Below are 18,848 nucleotides of genomic sequence, written 5' to 3'. Positions count from 1 at the left end.
GCTTTAATAATTTGCAAATCGCTCACTGTGTGCCGCCGCGCTGCGCTCCGCTGCCGCACTTCGCTTCACTTTTACTGCCGCTTGGCGCTTTTTGCTTTTGTTTTATTTTACTTAATTTTATTTTTATCAAAAATAATTTTTACGCTGATAATAATAATAAAAGTGGTATTACCCCGTTGGGTCAGTTAATATATGTACATAATTGCCAAAATTAGCTCAGCAGCAAGGCGCTCAATCGAAGTGAAAAAGAGCGCGCGAGAGAGCTAAAAAAACGGTGTAGTGTAAACGCCGCAAATGTGAGCGGAAGCGGGGGCTACTGTAGAACAGTAGCTGGCAGTTGCGCTCAATAAGGTTCGTAAATGGCGCGCTGCGATCGGCCATATAATACATACACTCGTACATACTGCACCGCTGGACAGCTGACAATGGCAGCAGTGAGTTGAGAACGCTTTAAAGCACGGGAAATACATATAAAAACTTTCAATGGGATCACAAGATTTTCAGTTAATTTTTGAAATTCACAAACGGCGGTTGACGCGCACAAGCAAAGTGAAGTAACAAGGATAATAACTCTTAAACAAGGATCGAAATAATATTTTATTTACGTTAGTTTGTGTTTCGCGTGTCGTCTCGCATTTCTTGCAGCAGATCTAGCAACTAGATTGCTTTTAAGGGATTAAAAAAATATAAAAATTTATACAAATTAGATTAATATTAAAATTAATCGAAGAAAAATCTCATTTTCAACTATTTTAATAAACAAAAGCAACAATAAATACAAAATGCAACAAATTAAAAGTATAAGAAAATTGACGGGCTTCCTGTTGCTTGCGTGCATAGTACAAGGTAATTTTACAATACTCATTCAAAATGTTTTATTAGTGTTTTAACAAAAATTAATGTGTGGCAACATTTGACAAAAAACGAACAAAATTGAGTGAGTTAAATAATTCAGCAGCGCAAAAATCCATATTCGAATGGAATTTTGGAGTACTTTGTGCAAATTTTACTAAGCGAGACCTCTATGTGCATCAACTAAGGGTTAATGATGTGAAAGAAGGAGTTATATACGTACAATAAGTGATTAAGTTTTATTTAAAGAAAAGTTTAAAAGATTCATAATTCACCTGGTGCTTGGTTCAACATTTTTTGACCACAAGTCCCAGTTATGACAGCAAAATTGCACTAGAGGTTTAGTTTTCATGATTAACGAACTGTTTAGTGCCGCCCAAAACAAATAAAATATCAGACAAGGAGTGAGCTAAGTTTTAAAGGAGCAGTTGAGAGCTCGATGAACATTTTAGATACTCATGAAAGTTGCGCGTTTCATTTCATTTCAAAATGCTGAAATACCAAATGCTTTTGCAAGATACAAGATCTCGATACTTTCAAGTACTATTAATAATAAATTAAAAATATGCACTATAATATTGGGTAGTCGAAAAAGTATTTTCGTATTTTGTCAATAGATGTCGTTGTCAGTTCGTCAGATAGTTGGGAACACAATAAATTACGATAAAAAAAGTAATAATATCATGGCTAATGAACCAAGCTCCATAAATTCTATTTTTGAATAAATTTTTATAAGTTGTTGAAAAAGTACAATTAACAATTCTTCGAGGAGCTGTTGTTGAGAAAATATCTGACCCGTACTTCTTGGCTTCAAACTACCAGCATGTTTTTTCTGGATGTTGCAAACCTTATCGGTAGATCAGCAGAACTAGAAAAATTAGATATTAAATCATTTTAAAGATTTTCATAATTCAAACTACCCATAATGGCCAAAATCACCCCTTCCTTCACATTAAGACCAAAATAGAAATATGACAAATCATTGCTAATTAATTAGATTTATAAATAAAAGAAATGAACGGCTACAGTTTTTATGTAGAATTTCTAAAGTCACCTAGTAAAAATGTGAAGACTTTCTTAGTACAAACAACGATATATCAGAACTTCCTAGGTTCAAAAGTTCAATCAAATTTTCTATAAATTTGCGCCAAATTTTTGCAAAGGTACTATTGCTTGGAATGTTACTGTGTATAATATTCGCTTCATCAAACTTTGATTAGTGGCGAATAGAACAAACAAACTGGTATAAATCAAATAGTTTAGATAAGATAATTGTTTCTAACGTATGTAAAATGCAAAAAGAAGAAGCGACTTCATCACACCCTTATTAATTTTATGCAAATTGATGCAATTAAAAAGTTGATTTTCAAAGCTAAACTCGAAAGTGGGAAAAACAATAAACCACTTTATTAGATAGTTATGGATTCTTGATAACTTCAAAATAAATCCATTGCAAGTGCTGAAAATGTTTTCGTTTTATGTGGCGAACTCGCAATAATGCAAATACATATATATGCATACTATATACATATAATATATAGCCAGTCACAATAATCTGCGAACAAACAGTAAACTGTTAATTAAATGTTACCTTACGAACACAATGGCTGGTGAAGTGCAGTAAATTGAATTATGATCGAAAGTACGCATATAAATATACATATGCACAAAAATATATATACAAAAATGTGTATGAATTTATGGTCTTGTAGTTTTGTAAATATTCACCTAAACTGACATATTTGCCTAAGCTATTAGACACTACTTGGCAAAACGGCAACAAATTTGCTATAAGCCCACATGTTTATACATAAGTATACTTTCCTATATACTTAATGAAAACTAATATCACATGATTAAGTCTTAAGCTGTTTGGCTAATTAACATGTATGGTAAATATAATAAATAAATTTATAGGAGTATGTGAGAATAGTAAGTAAATGTTTCCGTGCTGCGAGACACGTGAAAGAAAATAATAATAAACATGTTTTGACGGCGGTAAGAGAAGTTTTCTTTTTCACTTACGAAATAAAAACTAAAAGTTTTTGCTACAAATAGTATATGGTTTGTAAATATTACGAGCTCAATAGAAATAGTCAAAAAATTTGTATGCGGGTTCGCAAAACGGTTTTAATGCTCTAAAATGTTTAATTTTTACAAAAAAACGAATTATTAAAAATATAATACCGAAATTTTTCGGGATCCCGATATTAGTATTATAAAATCCTGAAATTCCCATAATGCATTTTCATTTTTTATAAAAAAAAAGAAATAGTAACAACATAAAACCGAAACTTCGGTGTTACGTTGACGGGATCCCGAAACATTTCTTTACGTTTCATGTTCATTGATGTTTATTTTATGTAATCTAATACTTTTAGTAAAAAAAAAATTATAAAATATAATTCAACAAATTTTCGGACCCCGATATTGTAGAATCCCGAAATTTCCGATAATGCATTTTTTTTAATAAAAAAAATAGAATAAAGTTATATTGACTGGATTCCGAAACGTTTCTTTACATTTCAGGAAAAAAAATATTAACACTATAATCACATAGATTTTCGGGACTTGGGGCTTTTGTAAAATCCCGAAATTTCCGATAATCCATTATTATTTAAAAAGAAAAAAATAGTAACATCATAATCCCGAAATTTCGGTATTACATTGACTGGATCCCGAAGCATTACTTTACGTTGCATGTGAATTTTAATGTTCCAAAATGTTTAATTTTTATTAAAAAAATAGTAAAAATACAATCCCGAAAATCTTCGGGATCACGATATCGATTTTTTAAAATCTCTAAATTTCGATAATAAACTTATATTTTTTTATAAAAAAAGGAAAATAGTAACAATATAATCCCGTATACGGGATCCCAAAACGATGCTTTATGTTTCATGTTAAAAACATAAAAAAGACAATCCCGAAAATTTTCGGCATCACAGTATTGCTCTTTAAAATCCCGAAGTTCCGATAAAGCACTTTCATTTTTTATAACAAATATAATCTCGAAGTTTCGGTATTACGTTGACGGGATCCCGAGACATTGGTTTTTTCTTCCATATTTATTTCAATGCCCTAATATTTTTAATTAAAACAAAAAAGTAGTAAAAAGGTAATCCCGAAAACTTTCGGGATTTCGATATTGGTTTTGTAAAATCGGTAAATATCTTTAATGCAAAATAGTTCAAAACTACGTGCTCTATATACATTTTTTTATTTAAATAAAATTAAATTACGTATTTTATGTCCGTATAAAAAATTAGCACTCATAAGTAGGCTTATATTTACATATTCACATACTATATATAGTACAACGTATGTACATAAGGTAAGAGGTAAAAGTAGTTTGACGCTCAATGTTCGCATTTGGCAATCAACTTTTGTAAAAGTGCTTGCAAAGCGTTTCAATTTAATAATTTTATTGCAATACAAATGCCTTTAAACATTTACATATTTACATATAGCGAACGGCAGTTGAGAAAGATACATACTACATAAAAAATTAAGAAAAAACAATACCACATTCTCATATTACTATATTTTGTAACAACAAATAGTGGCCAACGAAAATATATTTCAATATGTCAAAAACGGTACTTTCGTATACAGTACATACCCAGCAGGAAATTCAATATAATTGACACACTACCAAAAAGTAAAGAAAGTTTACGAAAGCATGCAGCTGAAGTAAATGGTTGAATTATTTATATATGTAGATTATTGTAGTCTGTGCAATATTTACTTTTTTTTCAAAATTCTTGTAATGTTTCACTCTATTTCTCACTCAAATTTTATAGGAGTAGTTGTAAGCGAAGCGGCAATGTGTAGCCACTTTATACCTATAATTTAGTGGTGCTTTCTGATTCTCCTATTTTCTTAGTTTTTTAAACTAATTATTTCAGTTGTTCAAAAAACACTTAATTTTTAATCCGGCACATTATTTCATTCTAAATTATTAGATTACCATTTCCTGCGCGATCTTTACAGCGTTATAACATAGTACATAACTTATAATTAAATGTTAAATGCAAGCGTGGGGAAATTTTAGCAGCAATACAATGTCTGCTGAAATAAATTATTCAAATACTACGAATAGTCTGCATAAATTAATAATAATTTATGTTCAAGTAACTACTAGCCTTCAACTTAAGAGAAAATAATTAAAATACACAAGTCTATTCAACTGAAATGTTAGAAATATACTTAAACGAAGCAAATAAGCTGTGCAATACACTTTATTTTTCATAGTATAGTACTAAGTATAAGTAACTATAAGAGCAAATTTTTCCACTTGAGAACTGGAAACCACATTATCGTGTATTTGAAAAAAACGTGTTTGATTTTTGATTAAAAAATTATAACTCGTTTTAACTATTTGAAAAGCATATTCAATACTGCTTTGAATAGGCACCAATGCCGTTTAGAATAACATATAGGTATCGTGAAATGATATATGTATATATATACATATATCTAAACTTTTGAAAACGTTCATATCAAAACAAAAGAACTTTATTCAACAATAATCGGCACCTTTTCCGCAGACCTTCCGACAGCTCAGTACTTTACCAGGAATGAAATAAAACTTTAAAACAAAACAAAAAATATGCAAAAAATCTACTCTAACCAAGCTGGCAATCACGGCGTGGGTGTAAGGTTATACATATACTATATATATATGTATATATATGTCTGTTTTTATGTACCTTTACTTCTTTGTTGCTGCAACTCAAATATTTAACCCGACAAGTGCGCCTTGCTCGCCTTTAACTCTTCCCTTTGTGTTCTTTGTCTTCACAACATTCTGGTGGTAAACAAAGCCAGAGTGACAGTTGTTAAAATTGTCATGATAATAGTGAAGATCAACAGATGGCTAGGAAATGGAGGAAGCCCGCATAGCAGCAAGGGAGACAAAGAAAATTATGATTTCCTTTTTTTTTGAATTTATTTTTAAAAATAAATAAGAGAGTTAAGCAAATTGAAAATGCATTGATAAAATAAGGAATGACGTGAAATAAATTCAGCGAATGTCAGTTATTTTTAATTAAAAGTAAGTATGTGGTACATAAAGGCATAGCTAATTAAACTCGGAGGAAGTCCATGTGATAAGGTTCAGAAATAAAAATAAAAATTACCAAAGTGCTAATCAAAATGTTAAATATTTTAGCGAAAACATTTTAACAAATATTCAATAAAATAGTCGAAAAAGTCTTTTCGTATTTCTAATCAAACTTCAACCTATTTTTTTTTATTTATAACGAACTTTAATGAACCATATATGTACCATTTTGGTCGACCACGTTTTGCCATTTTTCCGCTAGAGACATTATTCCATCAGTGTAAAATTTTTCTGATTTCTCAGCGAAAAACTGTGAAAAGTAATTTTCACAGGCTTCTCTTGAAGCCAACTTTACTCCATTAAGGGAATTCTGCATTGTCCGAAGCAAATGGTAGTCCGATGGTGCAATCCCAGCAAACACTCAGCATAACCTTTCGAGACGTCTATCCTGGCTTTGCGACCATTTGTTGAGCTTCACCAACCTTGGACCATGATCTTTTTCGCACATTATTGTCGTATTTGATCCACTTTTCGTATCCTGTTACGTCTTCTGATGCAGATGTTAATTTGGTCTATTAAATTTTTCACAGACAATTCATGTGGTACCCAAACATCGAGCTCCTTTTTGCAGTCAGCCTTTTTAAATGGTTTAGAACCATTTTATGATGAATGTTAAGTTCCTTAGCGATGTCATGGCTGCATAATTTCATCAACTTTTTCAACGATAGGTCGATCAGAGCGAGGCATCTTTCATATCGAAATTTCCAGAACGGAAGCGAGAGAACCACTGTTGTGCTACACGAACTGATACAGCATCGTCACCGCAAACTTCAGAAATTTCTTCCCTTTTTTATAAAAACATTTCAAAGAAGCGAATTTCTTGATTATTTTCACGAATTTTTGAACAGCTGTAACTTTTTTTCAATTTCCCCGAATTTAATTTTTTTGGCTAAAGAGACTTCTTAACACTATGGTATGACACAATGTGATTGATAGCATTGGAGATTGTGGCAAACCTGTGCTAGTTCGATGAACTGAGATAAGCAACTTTTTATTGCTGAGAATGATTCCCAGAATTGCATTCTTTTATGAAAAAAGTTTATGGTTTTAAAAAGTTGCATAAAATACAGAAATTCTTATAAATATTAAGCGCGCTGACCTCACCCCTTATCTTTTTTTAATATTTGATCGCACATAATAATTATGTAAACCACATAATCGTGAAAACCACAAAAAAGCATACACAATTTTCGATAACAAAAACCCCAAAATCACTGTTAAATAAATATGTTGCCAAAAATTAAAATTTGCCCTTGGGAATATTATAAAAAACCAAAATTCCCCTTGGAATATTATTCAGTTTTGGGAAATTTCACCATTTAAGAACTCGTGGGTGTGATGATGGCTTACATATAAGAAGCACGCTTATGTGAGAAGTAGTATTTCGGAGAACAACATTTTTTTTAGGTAAAACATAATAAAAATCTTTTTCGTGAAAAAATATAATAAATATTGTGGAAAATACTCACCACAGTATTTTTTAGGATTTTCTTTAACAAATTTACATGAGCACAATTTTAAATATATATCCGTTTTTTAAATCAAGAAAGTAATCTAAACTGCATAAGAACACTCTTTTAACACTCAACATCTCACTCTCTACTTTCGCAGCATGCCACAGCGCCACAGTCAGCTCCACCACACCACTCATGTGTTATGTTTGCGAGAATTGTGCGAAGGTTACAAACGAAACGCCACTCGTAGCATGCAATGCGGAATTCTTCGAACAGAGCAGCACTACGCTCGAACCCACCACAGAGCCCAGCACGACCACAACAGCTGAGCCAACAACGGACAGCACAACCACCACCACACTTGGCACCACACTCGCCACAACAACCACAGGCACAACCGAGGTGACGACCACCGAAGGCAGCACAACCGAAGCAGTGCCGACAGCACCTACCGTTGGTCCACCAGTAACCGTACCCACCCCACCTGATGTCGGCACCGTTGCTGCTGATTTTTTGCTCACCACTGAAGTGACCGTCGGCAATAACACCACTGATGTGACCGCTAGCAATAGCAGCACCGAGAGTACAGTTGTCTATGAAGCACCCAAAGCGTTGCCGCTAGTTGGCGACAGTTACACCTATCACTGCTTTAGTGTGCAAAAGAAAGGTGAGTAGCGCAACAGCTGATTGCTGCAATTAATCAGTAAAGTAATGAAAAATATATCTGTGTTTATATTTGTTATTGCAGTTAACGGCACTGCGCAGATGGACCGTGGCTGTTCGCGCGTTACCACCATGGAGAGCGTTTGCGGTCAGCTGCAGGCGCAGAATAACGGCACTGAGGTGAGCAAGTGCACACCCTGCTCGAATAACAGTTGCAACGGCAGCAGCGCGCTTGGCGTTTCCCTGGCCGCGTTGATGTTCACGTTGATTGCTGCACTGCTGAGCCAGCAATAAGGCGTCGTGCTGTGCTCGTAAGTGCCGTTAATGGCACGAATCAGCAACTGACAGCGTGTGTGTAGTGAAATTGACGGTATTTTAAACCAAATAAACAAACATTTTGCTAACTGTGTGGAGGAAAGTCAAAAGACATAGTATTTTTAAAGATGTTTACAAATAATTTAGTTTGTATTTGGAATTAAGTACGAAAATCATGCAAATCGAAATATTTAAATTTAGAATTTTACCAAAATCCTTATTGTTATCCATATTTTAATTTTTTTCATAGGTTTACAAATAATTTTTACAAAATAAAAAATGAAAATTAAACAAAACAAAGTAATATGTACTGGACTTTTTATTAATTGATTAGGGCTAAATGCAGATTGGCACGAAGAATGCAGAAACAAAAAATACGCAAAAAATTGTTTTTGGTGGAACACCATGAAATATAACGAAGAGATAGAGTAGGAAAGCAAGACAGAGTAGGAGATAGAGTAAGGGAAATTTATCACAACAATTATACATTGAAAAAATATATATACGTATTTATATTAGGGTGGATAAAAAAGATTAATCTCCGTTTAAAAAATATTAACGATTAAAGTTTAATTATTTTTCAATCAGTCCATGAATATAAATCGAAATACTTACAGTTTTATAGGAACTTTACTGCTCTATAAAATGGTCTCATATAATTTTTCGATTAAGTTAAGCGTTTACGTTACGTTTATATAGTTTTTTAATTATACTATGCGCCCATTTTTTAGAGCAGTAAGTTTCTTATAAAACTATGAGTTCTTCTCATTAGAAAAAAATAAATTCCCATAAAAATAATCAGACTTCAACCGTTAATGTATTTCAAACGGTCTAGTTTACAAAAAAAATCCTTAGAGACTTTGTTCACTAAAAAAAATATTTTCATGTGTATAATAATAAGAAAAGTATAGAGAATAGTAAAGAAAAGGACCTTTCTGTTACTATTAAGAGCTCATACTTCAAGAAACTTTCTTAGAAGTGTCTAAAAATCTGTTTTCAGAGTACCAAGGCAATAAAATATTCGGTTTTTAAGCATCCTAAAGTACATAACTAGCATATTTTCATTTTTCTGGGGTAAGCATAACTCCTTCAAGACATATACATATAAATATATACATATATGTACATTTATATATGTACTTATTGTCAGCATAAACTGTACTGTCGTGAAGTATAATCTTCCAAAAAGTTGACTTAAAATTAATGACTCCATGTTCCTTGAATGAGCTACCATATACGCCTCAAGAACACATACGACTAATGCTACCGTATGAAGTCCAAATAAATATTTCAAATCGCTTTGGGTTATGAATTAATGTATTCGCTTTGAAGCTATTCACAAAGCAATACTGCTAAGTTACAATTCTTATTTTTTCTGTGAAAAATTTACTTGAAATTTAGTCGAAAAATCCAATATGGGCGGTATCATCTATTATTGCAGTCTATAGCTTCTTCTTCGTTAATAGGAAAAATAAATGCTTGATAACCTTATTAAGTTAGGTTTATCCATAGCATTATCGGTAAAGATTAAGACTGAAAATGTCACTACTTGGTTTTCCTAAAGGATTGGTTTGACAAGTTAGCGTGGTGCACCAAAATATTAACCTTACTAAGTGGGCCCTTGTGTTATATACAACTGTGGAATGAAATAATAACAGAAAAGATAAGGAAACACATACATACGTCTATGTATGTCTACCTGATTATTTAACCATTGATAAGTCACGTATACGCAGTGACATAACGTGAACGCAAGATAACATATATTACTCATACGTAGTGACGCACTAATTTAGTTAAAATGTCCTTATTTATTTAATATTTATATCAGAAACTTAAAATATTACATTAAGCAGCATATATGTATATTAGACCCATAGCCTCTTAGACAAAGTTGTTCAGAATGATCCGTGGAACATTTCCCGCATACGCGATTTTATAATACAACAATCGACCCGGTCTACTTCTGGTGTGTAAAAAATCAAGAAAAATCGATTTTTTACATTTCGATAACATACCAAATTTAAATCAATAACTCAGTTACATCCTTCAATCGGCTTCAGCTTATCTTTGTAAACGTTTTTTCTCAAAACTACATTTTTCAAATTTGCTTACTCGCAGACAATCCTTACATAGTTCTCCAAATAATTACCAACCAACTGTTTAATCTGGTCAAAAATCGAATTTTGGCAGGTTAAAAGTTCGAAAATAACTCTATAAGGTTTGAAAAATACATTGAAATCATTTCTATTGAATATGTTGAGACTAGAAAGCATTGAAACAGAAATTCGATATTTTTGGGGCAAAGGTATAACGTTTAAAATCGTTTACGTGAAACGAAAAATTACAGTTTACTGGGTAGTGTAAGCATGTAATTTAAAGTGTCGATGGTATATAAAGCATACCTTTAGGCTGCGAATATTTGTACCAGAAAACATGCTACACTTTACTTTTCTCACTGATACCAGAGTGTTATTATCACTAATTTCGCATGAGCTGGTATAAAGGGAAAGCGTTTGGCATTTTTAGTGATAAGATATGTATAAAAAACAAAAGTAATTAACAAATAAACGCACACACAATTTTATTGTTTGGAATTTTTGGCATAACAAAATAGAAAAGAAAGAGCTAAACAAGAGAGAACATTTTGGTATAAATATATATGTATATATATGTTTAAAGAGCTAAAATACAACACGTTGAAATGTCAAGTTATTCTAAATATCAAATTCGCGACAATTATTTGCTGATAACAAAATTTTTTAGTATGCAGCACATGTATTCACTGTGTCTACACATAAATGTAAATATGTTTGGGTATAAATCTGAGTGAAGAATGGTCAAGTGGCTGGCAAAGTGTGTCATTATTGACCACTTCATTGCCAATATATGCTAAATTTAGGCCATGCGCACGCACACATATACCATTTTTGCGAGACGTAAATTTATCAGTAGCAAAATTTATATACTTTATATTTATGCAATGCAAACATATATTTATTATGCGCTTATTCGAGCGCACTGATATTTATTGTTATTTATAGTTAATGATAAAAAATTATGTAAACAATTGTTGTCACATTTTTATTGTTCTCGTATATTTATCGATTAATCTTGCACAATGTTTCAATGAGACGATATGAGAGCGTGTTCAACTGTGCAATAAGGCTAACATATAACGGTAGTGTGCTAAACAACTGCACTTAGAGGCTTCATAAGAGTGGGCAGTGCAAAAAAAATGCAATCTTCTCTATATTTTTAAACCAGAAATGTTTCTCAGCGCAGTAGATGAATTGTCGGTAAACATAACGATGTTCGTAGGATGTTCTCACGGCTTTAATTTTTGCAGAAGTTCAATTATTTGCGGTTGTAGGCGAAGTTTTTAGCTGGCGATACATCTAACACCAAACAGTGAAAAGAAAAAACGACTGGCGCTTTGTTGTAAACTCTGCTATAACCGCGTTAGTGGCGTCTACACCAATAGAGAAGAAGATACATCTAATGAATTGCACTAATATATATTATAAAAACTGTTTAAAAAATGTGCGAAGTCGGCCAAAATTTTTTCCTAACTCCCAAATATCGAAAAAAAATCAGTTGTCTTCATTCTGCCCAATAGAGTTTATACTATATATATGAGCTAGTATATGAAATATCGTACAGCATTGGTCATCAAAAAAAATGGTGTACGCCTTCTAATTCCACATGTGGTCATTTCTACCATTCAGTTTAAGGGGGTAGTCGATGAGTTTCTCTGAAACTGCTAAGCCGATTTACTTGAAATTAGATTTATTTTTCAGGTAATGATTAAAAAAATTTGATTTTTTTTAATTTTTTTTTTGGCGAAAATATTTTATAAAATTTTTTTCAAAAAATATGCGTTTTTTGTGAAGCCCCAAATTAAATATTTTATTGGCTATTGGTTCAATTGACTCCAAAATGTTTCAAAACAAATCGCCGGTTATGAAATTGAATTAAATTATGTAAATGTACATTACTTAGAATTACTTAATAATTAAAATGCTCTTAAAAAAATTCATATCAGAAAAAAAACTAAGTTTTTAACTTGCAAGTGAATATAACCTATTAATCTCTTCTCATACTTGTTGATCGGTATGAGATATGTATCTAAGCGTTTTAATAACAAAAATGAAAAAATTGGGCAAATTTCCATCGGTTTCAAACCATGAATCATTTCACTTTAAACTCATTATAACTGGTTAAAAAATAATAATTTCACACAGTTTTATCAACATTTATCAACCTTTAGAACACTATCCGGAACTACCCATTGTAAAACACATATCAAGCAGGTTAATGTACCTGCTCAAAAGAGGCACGATACAGTGTTATAAAATATCAAATTCAATTCCTCTGACCAATATGTCTAAATAAAGCTAATGAAACGTATATTCCGCGGCAATTAATTAAATTATACTTTTTTTCGTTATTTTTCTATAAACAGCATTTATTGGTCATATTTTCTCAAACTTACATACGTACATATGTTACGATTACGCTTGCCATATACAGAGTGTCCCGCCAAGCTTAGATATTCCTTGAATAGTGACCGGTGAAAGCCCCCCTTTTTAAGAAAATCGAATGTTACTTAAGGCGTGGTGTGCGCTGAAGCTCTTGCGACTTGCGGCTAAAAAGACTTTGCTCTCCCGAAGACTTTGTACTCCCAAAAGGTCTTCGTGAAAAATCTTCTGTGGAAAGGCTGTCATGATTTTTTCAAGGTTCAAGCGCAACCTCGCAAAGAACCCCTTCAAAAATGAGAACGGTAGTCGAGCAGTTAGAGCACTCTTAGGCTGCTCTTAGACCTAAAAAGAGTTTGAAAGAGGGACCATCCACGATACCTAGAAGTATTCAACAATGTATTGCCGGAAACGATCATTAAGTTTTTAATAGGTTTGTGGTTGAATCGTACCTTAAGCATCTTATCTTTACATTTCTCATCGATAGAACTATCGTGGAGGGGTGTGGAGGTTCTCTCGTCACTTGTCTCGTCTTAGTTATTAAAGACCGTCTGGAAAGCTTAAAGAAATCGAATGCCAAATGATTGCCGATGTACTTCTCATGGTTGAGGAAAATTTCTGAATACCGTGTATGAGCTAACTCAGGGGTACCTTAATATTTTAAGCAACTGGGCTGCTAACAATGGCCTCTTCATAAATCCTACCTAAGTCGAACTGATTTTATTTACGAAGAAGTACAAAATCCCAAAGGCATACCTACCACTAATGGGGGGAACGCGTCTTTGGCCTGCTGACACAGTTAAGTAGCTAGGGCTCATCCTATACAGAAAGATCCCGTGAAAACTCAACATAGAGAAAAGAGCAAGGAAAGCATCAGCTATCGTTTTTCTACTCAAATAACTTCGGAGATGGCATGGTAGGGAATGACCCGCAGAAGGAGAGAGACGGTGAGCTTTTTTATGAATGGATCAAAGCTAGCAATTGAGTTGATGGAGGAGTATACTGTCGGAAACTTTCCATCAGCTCCAGTTTTAGGATTCTTGACCACTGCAATGTCAGGAAGGAAGTAGCTACTATAAAAGTAGCAATAAACCTAATACTCCTGGAACGAGGCCTCCTTAAGGGCGGTGACTATCCATTCTGATGGTAGGTCCGCGATATTAAATTTGGGCTTGCCGACTCTGCTGCAAAAACTAGTAAAGGGATATTTAGACTCCTTATCTCTAGCGTCGAGTTTCCTGCGACAGGAAGCTAAAAAATTTCTAGGGTTTTGACGAGGCTATACCTTAAAAATTTAGTACACTATAATACATTTTTTTGGATAAAATTTACAAATATTCTCCTGGTAATTTTCAATTCGCAGCTAACAAATTTTCGTTATTAAATCGATAAAAACAATTTCTTCTGCTTTCAACTAGCTGATATAAACAGTTTTAGTGTGAAAATTTATTACATAATTGATTACTTTACGATATGGCATTTATTCTACAAGCCTTTCGCCGCAATCACGATAAAAAATCGCACGTTGGCCATAAAAAATCCACAGGAGCCGAAACTGTAAAGAGGCAGGTAGCAATATACAAAAATACCAGGTAAATATTTGTTTTTGTTTTTATTGGTATTAAGCTATATTTGTATTTATTAATGTATTAATCTATTTTTGTGTCATAACAAGATGGTCGCAGCTGGTATTTAAGTAGGCTTAATTGGATTTAACCGTTCACACTACTTTGATATATGCGTATATACTTTGCAAGTGGAATTTCGTTTTTAAGGAAAAAAATATATTTGTATGTGGTTAATTAAGTGGCGCTATAAAAATTCCTAAGTAATATACATGTATACACTTTCAAAGCTCTTCGATATGTAGCACATTAGCTTTATTCTACGTGATCTTAGTGAGTAAGGTTCTTAGCATATTAGAAGAATTAAATTAATGTAGTTCGTTGAAAATATTTCACTTATTTGCAAGTAAGGCTGATTATTTATAGTCATAACAAAAGAATGCACAGAAGATACATCACACTCAAAACAAAACTAACCTATATATTATCAGTATGTATAATGTATACCATATACTAAATATGGTACCATAAAGACATAAATAGGTATTTGAAAGTTTGAATAATTCATTGACCTTAGCGTTGGTGGGTGGGAAAACCTTAACAATATGACTAAGTGCCGTACAGTAATGGCTTCTGGCAGAAGAATGAATGAGTGTTTAATTCAATGGCAGTGCCATTGCTAAAACACTATATCTAAAATTCACGATGATGGTAATAATAATTGGACTAGGTGAACAAAAAAATATTGGAACGAGCAGAAGAAAATTTGTAGTTACAGCGGCATAAATGATGACACCAAGTTAGTAATTCTTCTAGATAGAAGAAAATTTAATTTGGTTCCGATCACATGGACCTAATTGTCGTGGAAACGGACAAAGCTCTCCTAAGATGCGGATTACCTGTATATCTTCTCCGAACCCCAAACAATAAAAAGAATCCGTGTCACTGAATCTTAATCTAATCACAACCTTTAATCTGAATGTAGTGGTGCCCGCGGTTCTATTGGTTACTTGGTTGGTTACTATCTACTACCACGGTTTGCGACAAACTACAATTGTAGTGTTACATACATACATATGAAGAATGTCCCAAGCAAAGTATATTTATGACATATCTCTCTATAATTTTCCATCAGCCTATAAGCTTCCTGTGGATAAGTTCACTGAATATACTTGTATTTTCAAACTGTCACCATGGATTTCACGTACAACCACTGTTCGAATCAGGTTTATATAGATATTTATATGGGTATATTTTTTTTACAGGTATTTACCAAATAAATACATGAAGAATATCATGAAGTAAAATATTTTAAGTCAGTAATGCATCGATTTTAGATATGAAGTATTATTCTATGAGTCAGCTGATAAAGCGGCATATGTTTTGTTCATTAATCAGTATACTTAAATAAAGGAAATAAAACGCCGAAGCATTATTGTTATGTATCACGTCAAGCGTAGTCGTGGAAATTCCTGTATATTTGACCACACGATCAACCGCTTGTGTTAATTGCAGGCAATTTAATGTAAGAGGGGGAAAGTAAACTGTGGCAACCAAAATTTAGATTAAAAACAAGAAATAACGTTAACTTCGGTTGCATCGAAGCTATAATACCCTTCACAACTATATTTCTTATAACAAAAAAGGATATAGAAAGATGTTAACTTGGTTTTGATCGATCGATGTATTACCTATTATATATAACCTATAGTAATCCGATTCAAAAAATATGATCGAAGATTGTAGCCTTGCCTTGGATAATTACGAATATAGGATATCTTAACAAATAAAAAATAAGAAAAAGTTCGGGTATAACCGAACATTTCATACTTGTGCAACTTACTAGGACTAAAGCCAGGGAAGAACCGTCAAATAAATAAGGCCTGTTAGTTATATGGCGTCTTAGACGAGTTTTCACCCGATTTTATTCATTCTAAGCACAAATATATACAATATTTTCGGTAAAAAATCGACTATAGTACTGGAGTTCAAATATTCGGTATCTAGGGAATTGAACAGTATCTCTTAGATTTGGATAATTTTTGGGCAGAAGGTACTTTAAAGACATTATTCTCATACCTCCTTGAAAACAACATTTAATGTCTCTGGCGTATTTGTGTTGATTTATCGCGTTTTTAACAGTTTTTAATAGTACCGTTATATGGAGACTGGGCGGGGTTATCATCCGATTTCATCCATTTTCACACTGTCGATAATATTTGAGATACGTGAATTTGGTTGTTTTGTGGGCGTGGCAGTAGTCCGATTACGATTAATTGAACAAGATGTATCAACAGATAGAAAGTTTTAGGTGATACGTACAATAGATGGGTGAACAAAACTACTATTCTCTGTAGCAACATTTTGCTTTTTGAGTATAAAAAAGTTATCTCTAAGAGAGTTATCTCGGAGAGGAGGGAGAGAGGAAGAGAAGGACAGATAGAAATGGGAAATAGCAAAGAATTCATTTTTCACATATCTCCACAATTATTGATCAATTCCCACAGCCTGAACTCCATTGTGAAACGTCCTCTCTCTGCGAACCAGAGTCTGAGAATTAATACATTTAACTTCCGTTATGAAATCAACTACAAATCAATTCTTAACATATTAAATGTGTTTTAGAAGTATCATATGCTAAGCGTTAAATATGATATGGACTATAGCACTCTGGAAGATTTTTATTAGTCCAAATCGAAAGAGAATTTATCATATTTGCTTGTGGCAATAAAGATCACGTTACTCTTCTACATTACACACCATAAATATAAATTGCTTAACAAACAAAATAAAATCCTATTTTTTGCAACTTTATCGATTCGCGGAAATAATAATATTTTTACTTATCTTTATAAGATTTGAACTGTTGATTGATTAAGCTCTGTGGTTAAATGGTTTCGATTTATTACTTTTTAATCATAAATTTTCTAGTAATTGTTTTATCTTTATTTCTTGGAAATGTCATTGTTGAGTTAATGTAATAATAATACTTATATTATATATAAGTATATTAAACTTTATAAACTTTTATCAATATGAAAATATTACCTTCTTCCTTTATTTTAAAGAAACTGATACTACTCGGAAGGTGGTAGAACAGAGCTTGACATTGTCAAGTGTCATCAGTTAGTGTCAGTTATCAAATGTCAAAATGAGAAATTCAATTTTAAGGTAACGGTCTAGAAAACTATATTAATTTTCTACCACCTTCCGAGCAGTTCAGTTTGGAAGCTCTTGTAAAGCTTAACGTATGTAAGTTCAGCTGTGAGTATGTGAAGAAGAAATTAGAATATTATATACTTATATGGTCCCCACGTGTACGTAATTCGTCCCCACTATTACTCCATATTTAACTCAAGCACTAGCGATACTAAAAAAAAACAAAAACATTTTTCTATTTACCAAAGCATTTGTATAAATAACCTCAGTGGGTATTAAACAACTTCCGTTATTTTACTCTGAGCACTCTTAACTGTAAACACTTATCTTGAATTATTATTGAAAATCATTTGTTTGTATATCAATTCAGTGATCTCTCTAAGGTCTATGACTTAATTACTCTAAATATTGACAAGTGCTATAATTTCATTGATCAGATCTTATTTACATTTACTTCTAAAATATAAATAAGTTATTTTTGATTGCAGACTGCCTACCTCGCAACGTTACAATCGACCACAACTCGTCCGGGATAGGAAAGATACCCAGAGTTGAAGAGGGAAATGAGTCATAATATATTTGCAGACAAAAAAGGAGGGAAAGTCTGAGTACGAAGAGCTTGACCAGCTGGTTGACTAACAGAAGGTTTCAAGACCGGATCATACCCTTGCAGAACCCCCAGAGGTGATCTTGTGACTGATGCCCAAAGCATACTGAAATAAAAAAGGAAACTTTTCTCCAACCTGTTGAATGGCAATAAAAGCTTAATACCAGGAGATGAAGCGGACGTTCCATTCCCCGACCATGACGAAGTTCGAATAACAATTACCCGTCCGAAGAATAACAAAGCGACTGAGGCAGATGGATTACTGGCCGACCTATTCAAATACGGCGGCGAAGAACTGATAAGGAGCATGCATTAGCTTCTTTTTATAATATGGTTGGACAAAAGTGTGCTCTGCCCAATCCACAAAAAGGGGAAAGCAAGTGAGAAGTAAAGTCCTCTCTTGACGAACAAACATCAAACTCTACAAGACAACCTATAGTATGATGAGTGCGCGCTACGAGATTTCGAAAGATTCTGCGGAAGATTTATGGTCCTTTAGGCATTTGCAATGCTCACATATCATCATCAAATTTTTCATTTATTCGATAATATCTTTGTAAGAGTTTCTCTTTCCAAATTATGGCCCTGAAAGTCTTCCAGAAAGTCTCCGAGAGGCTTTATCACGCCAGA

General features: G+C 32.9%; 1 protein-coding gene across 1 annotated transcript; it reads left to right on the top strand.

Moving 5' to 3' along the window:
- The first annotated feature begins 382 nt into the window (after nt 1-382).
- Nucleotides 383-8,583, top strand: LOC120769813 (cell wall protein DAN4). Its single transcript, XM_040097021.1, has 3 exons — nt 383-846; nt 7,589-8,098; nt 8,180-8,583. The coding sequence occupies exons 1-3, from the start codon at nt 783-785 to the stop codon at nt 8,386-8,388; spliced, it is 783 nt and encodes a 260-aa protein (XP_039952955.1). The 5' UTR covers nt 383-782; the 3' UTR covers nt 8,389-8,583.
- The last annotated feature ends 10,265 nt before the right edge of the window (nt 8,584-18,848 follow it).

The sequence above is a fragment of the Bactrocera tryoni genome, chromosome 2 (genome assembly GCF_016617805.1).
Source record: "Bactrocera tryoni isolate S06 chromosome 2, CSIRO_BtryS06_freeze2, whole genome shotgun sequence".
NCBI lineage: Eukaryota > Metazoa > Arthropoda > Insecta > Diptera > Tephritidae > Bactrocera > Bactrocera tryoni.
The sequence above is the reverse complement of the archived record's forward strand: the minus strand, read 5'-3'. Positions and strand labels throughout refer to the sequence as shown.